General features: G+C 36.2%; 1 protein-coding gene across 1 annotated transcript in view; it reads right to left on the bottom strand.

Moving 5' to 3' along the window:
- Positions 1-3,124: 3,124 nt before the first annotated feature.
- The window catches only part of LOC107220538 (neuropeptides capa receptor), a 32,962-nt gene continuing 24,552 nt past the window's right edge, over positions 3,125-11,534 (bottom strand). The window contains exons 5-7 of the mRNA XM_015659183.2: positions 6,331-6,576; positions 4,557-4,908; positions 3,125-4,413 (exon numbers count right to left, since the gene is read on the bottom strand). Coding sequence (XP_015514669.2) covers positions 4,218-4,413; positions 4,557-4,908; positions 6,331-6,576 — 794 coding nt within the window. The 3' untranslated portion in view covers positions 3,125-4,217. The remainder of the gene's footprint in view (positions 4,414-4,556; positions 4,909-6,330; positions 6,577-11,534) is intronic.

Here is an 11,534-nt window from a genome sequence, read left to right as displayed (position 1 = left end):
TTTGTGAACTGGACCCTTATTTTTAGGGGGGTTTAACTTAAACTTTGCGGGTCACACCTAAAATTTAAAATTGAATCCTCGACAATCGAGGGTTAATCACCATGGTAATTGACAACAATTGATTCAACTTAGAGTTGAAGGGTACATTTGACTTTGAAGGTAGACCCTCAAATTTGACGACGTATCATCAACACGGTTAGCGACTCTCAACTCCGAGAATAACTTCCGAATCTCGTTTAGGGTAATATTACATCGTTTAGCATACCGTCGTTGTTTATGCATAATTTATTATACGTGTACCTTACGCAATAATGGTGATGTATTGTATTGTATAAATTCTCAATGTCTAATTTCGCATGTATTATAACACTCGAATCATACAGCGTGCAGAAACCTCGAAGGATAAATCTTCAGTTTTGAGGTAGACTCCTCATCCTGGGGGTTAACCCTGATCTCGAGGGTTAATTTCGGTGCGAAGTCACGGGTGAAACTCCGGGCTTTTATGGTAAGCGTATACATTGCATACATAATTAGTTATCGAGAATTTACACAACGTTCAACACATTACTGTCATTGAATAAAATACGCGTATTATTGATAAATATAAAGACATGATACGAAACTGTTTAATATCGTGTTCAAGTTTATGGTTATTTCAGTTCAGGATGCACAGTTATTTCTTTCACATGGGGACAGTTGTAACGCAAGCATGGGGGAAAAGGTGTTTCGAGTTAATTGCAAATTTCGGGAGTTAAAAGGTCGATTAAACATCTTACTACCTGTTTTGTTAGAAATAATATGAATCCTCGTTGGTGTCTGATCAGCGTTCAATACTCTCAGTTGAACTTGAATGAATTCCGTTCCGATGTAAGGGTATAACCCTCAACCCTTGACGTTCACCCTGAATGTTTCGAGTTACATGTTATTCAACGCTTGAATTTAAGGGTATACCCTCAAAGAGTGTGAGGTATTATCCTCAGAATCGAGAATAACTACCAACGTTAGAGATACACCCTTCAAATTCGAGGGATTGTTTTCAACCCTGAACAATAAATCCTCAGATATTGAGGGTTAACCTTCAAATCATGAAGATTAACCCTCGATTGTTGACGGTCTACCGCTAACTTTCGAGGATATTCGTCAAAGTTGAGAGTAAGCTTCCGTAATAGGGGTTACACCCTAAATATTGATAGCAAACCCCCGAAGTAGGGGGTAAACCCAAAAATCAGGAGTGTATTTGCGAAGCTGGGAGTTCGTGATGTTTTTTCCCCTAAAGGGTGACTCTTTAAGTTTGTTAAGACAACAAGACTAAACAATATTTATTCAGAAAGTTTTTATTCAACATTTCTACGAATTGCCAATATGTGTTCCGTTATTCGATTGGCAATATTGTTTTCTAAAAAATCATTCCTCAATTATTGCAGACCTTGATCTGATTTCAATCGAAAATCCAACATCGACGATTATGAATTCGACTCACTTATGGCGACTTACGGCCGGATTGCACAGCTTTATGCATGTTCGCAGGTTATACAAACGAATATAACCGCAGGATTGGAATGATGAAAGACTCAATCAATATCTCAGTTAAAATTGAAGACTGAGGTAGACAATTTGCTCAATCGATCTCGCTTCATTCACACATGACACACCAACGTCTTTTCCGCACAAATTAGATTCGTACTTTCACATTACCGTGGTAAATAATTAGAGAATTTTTAAACGAACAATAATCCGAGAAAAATTTTTGAGAGTCACACCTCTTGAAATATCTCGTTCGAATCAAGTGCCTTTATTTTCAAGGGTATACGACAGATTTTGCAAACGTGTTTTCTATAAATATTAAAAAATCATGTATACGTATTAAGGTGGTTTAAAAAAACAGTTTACGAATATTCTAACTTTTAAGGAAAAATTTCATTTTCTCATGTTATATTCTCATGAATGAGGAATAAAAATTAAAAGAGCGAACTATCAGACTTGAGCTATAGAGCTTATCTTTTGAGAGGATCTTTTTTTCATAAGCACCAAGATTTGGGAAGGGGGTGCAAACGAAAAAAACAACTTTTTCTTGGAACCACCTAAATATGTATAACGATGTATACACACTTATATTTGACATTTCAAGAAAGTGCCTGCTGATTAAATAAAGCGTGGAAATTGATCATTGATAGAATACACCCAAATATTTCCCAAACATCTCTACATCACGTAGGTATATCGAAGCTCCCTCGAATGTATTCTCTGACAATTTTTATTCATTATGTGTACTTCCGTAAATATGTTTACAACAACGCCACGGTGATTGATCAATTTATGCATTCAAAAGCAAATATGGGGCAGATTTTTGTCATTCGGCATTCAAACAAGGTCCTTGATTTGCTCTTGTAGTTGTCAAATAAAAATCCCGAGGGAAAATCTGCTGAAAATCGCAGAAAGCTCGACCAACCAGACGGAAGTAATCAGACCTTGATAACATTGTTTCTTCGATCACTTACTTTCAGGAAAGACGATCTTCATTATTCTCCGTGATGCAAAATGGAAGTAAAATAAAAATAAAAGAAAAAAAAATAAATGATGAAAAAAATTCCATCTTCTGCTCGTACAGTTGAACGAAAATAAGAAAATCAAAGGAGAAACTTATACTGTGATGACTTGCTAAGACAATTGCCTAATTATCTGCTCACCAGCCGTTCAAATAGTCGGCAAAGCACCTTAATTTTCGCATAATTGTTAAAGCTGAAGAGCAGTTTTAAGCAACGTAAATAGCTGCAGGATTATTTCACTCGAAAGTTTTGTCATTTTGAACACTCGACAGTCCGAGGCTGTTTTCCTTCGGAGTAATAAAAGGCTTTAATTACGAGAATTAAATATCAAAAATAATCCTGCACAAACACTGTCTATAAAATATGATGTTCAATTGTGGAACGCGGTGAAAATAACAAAGTAAGTCTGTCTGCGCAGACATTGGCAGAAATAATGCATAAATTCAAGGAGATATTTATTCCAATTAGGTTGAGCCGCTGACTTATTGTTTTGAAAAAAACATTCTTTCGTTTCGATAAAGTGAAAGTTTGATTTCAGGTCAATTTTTATCATAAAAAATCATTATACGTCTACGAAAGACTTTTGACGTGCATTATATATATTTTCTTGGATTTTTTTCAGTATGTAATATCGTTGAAAAATGTATAGTAATTGCACGGCTTTGAAGAAATCATGACAACGTTTGTCCAATTTTTTTTCATCGCCATGCTATTGTGAATATATCCACAGTAATTGCAATCAACGTCAATTGCCTTCAATTTTGGTTTTTTGAAACTCCGGTGAGGATTTTACCAATTGAAATTTCAATGGAAGATTTACAGAGTTGATTACATACAAACTTAAATTCGACAACTGCTTCGTTCAATCAACGTTTAAAATTACTCAATACATTTATCAAGATTGACAGTTTAGAATTTTTTAAAGCTGAATCTGAAATTTTGGTGGACCACGGTTAGGAGACCAGGATTTCTATCTTTCCTTTTTCAAGGCCAAAGCCAAAAGTTGTTCGTAGGATTATCGAGTAATAAAATATCGACGGCAAGAGTAAATAAATCTGAGCCCATCAGCTGAATCTGCCAATAAACGGTGAAAGCACTAAACAATTAACCCGTCTCATAATTCGATCATTGACCAATAATTTCCCACAAAGAATTTGAAATCTATATAGTGAATATGTCGCAAATAATTCCGTCAGATGATACATATCTATGTTTGTCATACAGACATATGTGGGGAATCTGAACTTACAGTAAGAAAATAAGCCTTTGGGTACTTCATTTTTTAAATAAAAATTTTTCCAATATGCCGTAGTGAATGGCGTATTAATACAAGTCGAAGATACTAATTCGCAATTTCCAATTCCTCCAATAGCTTACCCGATCATAAAAAAATTATCGAAAAATTAATCTTACTTTCGTCTGTAGAAAAAACTATCACATAAAATGCAGCTTCCAAAATTGTATTTGCATCGTGTTCTTTAAACATCACACACTTTGGCAATTTCCATTCAAATTGAACAAGATACAATATTTTGTGTAAAATTTGATAAAAATAATATAGATTTAACCTTGACTTCACCCTCAGGTCGTTAGTTACGATAATTGGCAATATATATCCGAAGTGCCTGACTTTGAAGGAATTCTATTCCAAAGTATACAACTACTGTGGGATCACAAATTGCTGCTCGCAGTGGAGTCTGAAGGCTGTAAAGGTGGTCGACCGTTTCGATTTTCCTCAACCGTAGATCCGCTGTTCAAAAGGGGTTCGTTGGTACCATTTTCTGCTGAGTCGAGGCCTTTTGATGGAGGCAATCCACTCTTTTCCGAATTCATTTGAGAAGATTTCTTCGTACCGTGAATAGTGCATCTAAAAATTAGCAAGCATACGTAGATGAAATTGGTAGAGAAAGTGGCAACAAATACTTTCGCTTTATTGGACTATTCTCGACAAATCTTGACCCCACTTCCAATAAAAAAAAAAAAAAAAAATATAAAAAAATAAAATCTTACCTAACCGAGGAAGGATGCTTGGAACTTCCGAGTTGCGTTAATTGTGTACTACCACTTGAGTTGCATTGACGAAGAGAATACGTGTTGAGCGTGATTGTGCGGTTTGACTGGTTCGCACGACCGAAGCAACAGCAGAGAAGCTCCTTGAAAGCGGTTCTGTATTTGGCGCTCATGACGTTGTAAAGGATGGGATTAACCGTAGCACTGAAGTAGTAGAGGATGCCACTGGTGACGAAGATCTGTTCCTTCATCTTATCGTAAAATTTCCAATTCTCCGCCACACCGTAGACGTAAAGAACACGCTGCGCGTGAAATGGTGCCCAGCAGAGGAAAAACGTGATGACAACAGCGCCTGCAAATAATGACACGTCAAATTTGAGATCAAAGCTCACACAGACTAGCCTAATTTGGCATTCTCGACCGCTGTCGAGCTCTTCAGACACTCGCTCGTTTTCGAAAAGTTCAAATCTTTGCCAGAGGTAGAATCAATTCCACTTTGGTCTCGGAACGAAACGCCCCCCGGGAGGCTGTTTAACTCTCATCGTCAGCTAAACATCGTCACCCTGTTTCTCACACCCGCCAAGTCTCGCTATCTCGAGGGAAACCTTTGGTTTGCGTAAACCGTGCATATAAAGTGTGAAGAGCGGATTTAACAGTAGCGATTTGGTATCCGTCACAATACACGATGCGTCTAAGATACGTTTTTTAGGATAGAGACATTCGGATTTTCATGGCAGATTAGCAGAAAATGCTTTTTTTCGTGCAAAAGTACGTATTTCGATCCTTTCAATATGAATTAAAGGGTTAAAAGACATAGATCGTACCTCAGAATTTGACTCAAAAACATCGTATCACAGAATTTCTTTCAACAACTTGTTATCTCCAACTAAGATTTTAATAATACATTTTTTTAATAAAAAATATATTGACGCTACTTTCCACAATGTGGTTCAGAATCGATCGTATGCTGAAAATTATTACGTGCTTGAAACACGTTCCATGCAATAAATTCCCAACTCAATGCCTGTGACATTCGCTTGGACCTAATCATCGTTATTGTTAAAAAAAAATTACCGTTATTGTTACGTCGGTGTTGAATGTAGGAAGAAATCTCGCAAATGTACTGTGATCAGAGAAACTTTGTCAACTTTTGGTGTGAGCCCTTCGCGTGACATGTATTTATTTATTTAAGCATTTGGTACGAATTCAGATCATGACTTATAAGGATTCAAATATTTACACTTCACGACATCGCCAATAATTATTAATATTCACATTGGCACATAACGATACAAAGGAGGAAACTAGTCATGTACCATCTTTTTAAAACAGTAAACTCGACCGAAGGAATCGATCATTGTCATTGCCAATTTTTAACAACGGGAATTCTCCAATCTCTCTTCCTCCGTCTCATCCAAATCTCCATCAGTGCTTCATTTGGGCTTAAGAATTCACAGGCAAAGGAATAGGGTACGTGGACTCGTTACAATATTACAAGTGGAAAAATCTGACAAAAAAATTAATGTTTATTTAATCGAACTGCGTTTCGAAGATATCTTCCGACGTATAAACTTTGATCTCAGGAGGATTCTTTGAATGTCGGTGTTAACTGTTTACGATGGTGGTAAGAGATGCAATTTTTGTTCGCGAAACAGTTATAAAGATATTAGGTAACGTGACGAGGGTGTCACTGCTGTAACTGTAATACCATGTCTTTGAGAACTAGCCAGGATGCCACTGCCTTAAGACAGCGTGAATTACGAAATAATCTTACTCAGCATTCGGATGACGCCTCGGCGCGATTGGATCTGACGAACTTCACCGTGGACGACACCGTCGACATTTTGCCCAAGGGTACTTCTCGTGGTTTTACGAATCTGCAAGCCCATCGCGGTGTAAAGAACCAAAATCACGATCATTGGTACTAAGAAAAATATTGCGCAGCTCAGTTGGTAGATGGGAAAATCCGGCAGGAACAGCATGGCGCAGACGGCTGATTCTAGTAAAGGGTTGCGAGAACCTGAAAATAAACAATGCGATTGATACCTTTAGTTATACCGGGACAATCTCTTAAACTTGAAAATCAACCGCGCATGCGCGAGTTTTATCGGCTGTTCTGGCGACGATGTGCTTGATACGAATTTTTGAGGTTAGATTCTCAAATAATTGAGATAGTGACTCGGAAAGGTTTGGGAAGCATTTGTCATTGGGTCGGAGAGTTGATTCTTCAAAGAACGGTCGGCATTTAATGCTTATGCTCTTTGAAAATTCAAACGTACACATTTTGCGTACGTTGGCCCGCCTGCATCGCAGACGTAAATAACGCTGTGGAAATATTTCGCCGACCAATGAGATTGAATTATTTGGCGCATGCGCGGTTGATTTTCAAGTACCAAGAGATTGTCCCGGTATAGCATTCGACGCTTGATAACGAGCTTATCAACTCGACGGCAGTATCGAAGAACGCGACATCTCAAATTGTGAAAGAAGAATGTGACATCTCGATCGAGATTAAATTTTTCATTGATACGGTACTGAAATCCAGGATACATGAATTATACGAAGCATTTTTTTCCGATGGAATCAATAATTGTTAAAATCATTTTTTTATTTACTCAGCATTCGTAACGAGGAACCAGAAATTTTCATATAAAATCGAACAAACAAATGTTCTTCAATTCTAATATGCTAATTACATTGAATTTTTCAATTTATGCAATGAACACAAAAATTATATACACTACGGAATTGGGATAATATTTACACAGAACCCTGCATTGGGTTTACAGAATGGTCAAAAACTTTCACGTAAAATCGAACTCACCACGAAGGTTAAACAGATGAGAAAATGATTGAAACAATTATTTAATCCATTGGAAAAAATGTTTCGTATACTTCACGCACCCTAAATTCCAGTGCCGTATCAATGAAAAATTTAATCCCGATCGAGATGTCACGTTCTTCGAGCACAATTTGAGATGTCACGAGTTGATAAGAATGTGTGTGACTCCGTGAATTTTTATTCAAAGGCATTTAGACGTTAGCATATATTGAAAAATTGACAACTTTCCACTTTCAATCCATAACAAGTTGGCAAACTGTGGACCATAAAAAAAAAACCCCGATGATAATAAGAAAAATGTATCAATTTTCAGTGAATTTTAAATTTCAAAATGATTTAACTCGAAAATGGAAGAATTACAGTTCTTTGAAAAAAAGCGTCCTAATAGGCAGAAGCTTTCCATAGAGTTTGGAATAAACGGAGGTCGGACACTGTTTTAACCGTTAAAATTTTCAGGAACCACCGAATAAACAGGTTTTTTGATTGGGCATTTTGTTTCCTTTGAGTTTGCCGATTTCGTTATTCATGTACTGATATTTTTTTTTCATCTGATCACTTTTAAAAAAATCCCATTTCGCGCTTGTGACATCGACAATTTTCCACCCACTCAACATGCGTGAAAAGCTAATTTTGAAAGGGACCGGGACCAAAAAATCACGTGTATTACGGACGGGGAAAGAATTTACGCGTGTGATTATATCCTTTTTGTTTTTTATTTTATAATTATATATATTTATATAAAATATATTATATTTATACCTTTTATATTTTATCAACTTTCAGGGACCGCCATAATATTCTGCACATTGCGACGTCAAAATTCACTCAAGAATGAAACTCTTCTACGATCTAAATTCCAGAGTTATATTGGATTGAAACTCGGACGTTGTCGATTTTCGAATATATTTAAACGGCTGCTAACGTCTCAAATAAAATTATACAAAAAATCGCACATACTCGTAACAAAGAACGACGTCATTTTACTAACAAGATTTGACTGATCCTGAGATTAGACGTGGAATGCCCCATACGCCAGCTATTGAATCAATGTTAAAGGCATACCAGACGTATTGTTGGCAACCTAATTTCGGAGAAAGCGAATGATACTTGATGTAGCCTCTTTTACAATTCATGAAATTCACTGCTCGAACAGAGTCATCCAATGAATTCGTACTTGACATTAAATTTAAAAGCCAAAGCTTGGAAGGATTTAATAAAGATCACGATGCACACGCTTGCCTGCTCTTGTTAAAGGTTATACGGGTATAGATTTTGTTTTACAAAGGTACAGAGATGTACACGATGAAGCACTGTTAATTTCGCAGTCGTATTTTCCAGTTCACATGAGTTTGACTCGCAGTTCCTCATCGATTACAACTTTTTTATTTTGCATGAATACAGCACATCATATTCAGTGAAAGTATGTACGTAGTTCGATTCGTATTACCTGTCTTTATTTTCAAGCATAAGGCTCGAAGATTACACCGGCACACAAAAAAAATTGAGTAGAATGTGCATTTGACCGGACCTACCTACGGGTACGTATTTACAATTTTTTTACAATTTTTTCGAATTTTTCCAGCTTTAGAGGGTGAATAGACTAAAAAAATTAAGATGCGAATTGAAGACATGAAAAGATATAAAATTTTATCTGAATTGGACCAGAAAAAGTTTTTTTATCATGAAAACTATATTTTTTCGGAATTTTGGAGGGTTTGTGTGATTTTTTTACATTTGAAATGGCTCTTGGTCTCAATAAAGTTTCGATTCATATTCAGCAGATCGAAATACATGAAAATCACGCTTAGTTTAGTTCCAAAAAATTTTTTTTATCATTAAAACTGCCGATTTTCATCATTTTTACGGTTTTTCGAAGTTTTCTCGAAATTTTGGGGGTGTAGGGGTCAAACTGACCTCGAATTCGGATTCAGCGGACCAAAATACGTACCCGTAGGTAGGTCCGGTCAAATGCACATTCTACTCAATTTTTTTTGTGTGCCGGTGTTATCTTTGTTTTTTAGGACGTCTAGACAGAAAAACCTCTCGAAATTCCTGATCGAAGAAGTGAATAGCAATTGGACACGGTTTATTATCGTTTGAGTGTACTTTTTATCTCGACGACGATGATAGAAAAAAAACAAATTTCACAAATCTCTATCATGTAAGAAAATCGCTTTTCATCCTGCATATCAGTATAATAAAGTCTGGACTTAACGATTTTTTGTAATATTTTGCATCATGACAAACTGTTGAATATTTTCCTTGTTTTTACAAGATAACTGTTGCCTAGACAGATGTTCAATTTGCAAACAAAATTGGCTTTTAAAGAGGGCTTATAGCCTAAAAATTTGTAAAAATAGTTTTTTCATGCTCATTATCACAGCTACATCTTTCAAGAATATTTTGGCTCGAAGCCAATGCAGGATTTCCAAAAATTTATTAAGTTTTGGACTCAGTGAAACAACGCACTATGTCCGCCTCAATAAAACTGAGTTCGAGGTTAGAAAGATCAGCCTATGAGAAAGCTGCGAATGCAGCGAAAGTAAAATCCTACTCGAATTCAAGGGGTTTCTACGATTACAGCAGATTTCAAAAGATTTCAAGGATTTTAAAAGATCTCTGAGTACTTCAAAAAATTTTGAGGTTTCAAAAATTTCAAAAGAATTCAAGGGATTTCAGAAGATTTCAAAGGATTTTAAAGGGTTTCAAAGGATTTCAAGAGATTTCAGATGATTTCAGAGAATTTTAAAAGATTTCAAAAGATTTCAAAAGATTTTAAATGGTAAGGTTATATGCTAAAAGTTCGAGTTTTTATTTTGTTTCTTCTCTTCGATAAGCACGACCTAAATTTCGCATGTGTCAGAACTTGAAAACCCTCAACTTTGTTATGCTATAAAGTTGTTGTTGTTGATGTTGCTGTTGCTGTCGTCGTAATCAATTTCGTGACTGCAATTCTTTAACTGTATAAATGTCCCGCGCTTTTTTGAAATCTTCTGTTATATAGTTTAGTCACTGTCTAAATTCACCGTAAATTGAATTATAATGACAGGCAGTTTAATTTTAGTAACATGTTACTTTTGGTACTTCCAGAATTTTCCAACATCCTTAAAAGTCTGTTTTTGCTTTTTCTACTTTCTACCCAACAAATAACTCGTTGTACGATTATGCTTGTGACTAAAAAAGCTGCAAACCAATCTTCTATTCTCTGATGTTCCCCACAAAGCTTTGCCTTAACCAATTTTTACTTGCAGCGACAGATTTTGATATCGAGTTGTACTAATATTTTCATATTTAATACTTTCACACCGTTAAGCATAGATTTTCTTTCTCAAAACTACAAGTTTTTCTAACGCATACTTTATTGTACACAACTTTAACTGTAGAGCTTTGCACACTCATCGAACGTATTTTTTATGAATTTTGAACGCAATAATCTCACTGAGTATAATGCAAAGCCCAAAGATCGATATATTATCTAATTCCACGCACGGCTTGCATGGATGTATTTGAAAATACTAGGGGCTTCGCCCCTGCGCGCCTCACTATTTCCTTATACAGTGTCTGTTAGAGAGGTGAATTTATTTGTGCTGATTTGATGACAGGTCTGCAATTGTTGATCGGTTGTTTCCGATCAATCCGACATTGCTATTGGCTCCCTATGCAGGTCTGCTCAGATTGTTTTCGTAAACGAATCCACTCACATGTACAAAACCCCCGATGCCATGCATCCCCAATTGCATTTGGCGACTTATTTTGCTATAGTTATTATTTTCTCCATAGTAGAAGAAATTCATAACTTTGCTATAAGTAGAATTTCTATGGCTTCAGACAAATTAAAAACTCGTTATGATATTCGAGCCAGGGATATAAAACTTAATCCCGGAGATTCTGTCTGGCTCTTTCAACCTCGAAGACAGAAAGGACGATGTCCGAAACTACAAAGAAACTGGGAAGGCCCTTACTTAGTGGTTAACCGGATCAAGGATTTACAGGATCCGAAAAAACCTATTTCTTCTCTGATATAACTCTCCTCGAGAGTTCTGTTTCATTACTTCTGCTGACATGTTTGCCAGTATGATATATTTGAAACGATACTCAGTCTCACCTCTGCGTGTCGATCTTGAGTGCCGTATACA

This window comes from Neodiprion lecontei, chromosome 1 (genome assembly GCF_021901455.1).
Source record: "Neodiprion lecontei isolate iyNeoLeco1 chromosome 1, iyNeoLeco1.1, whole genome shotgun sequence".
NCBI lineage: Eukaryota > Metazoa > Arthropoda > Insecta > Hymenoptera > Diprionidae > Neodiprion > Neodiprion lecontei.
Note: the sequence above shows the minus strand (reverse complement) of the source record. Positions and strands in the feature narration are given on the sequence as shown.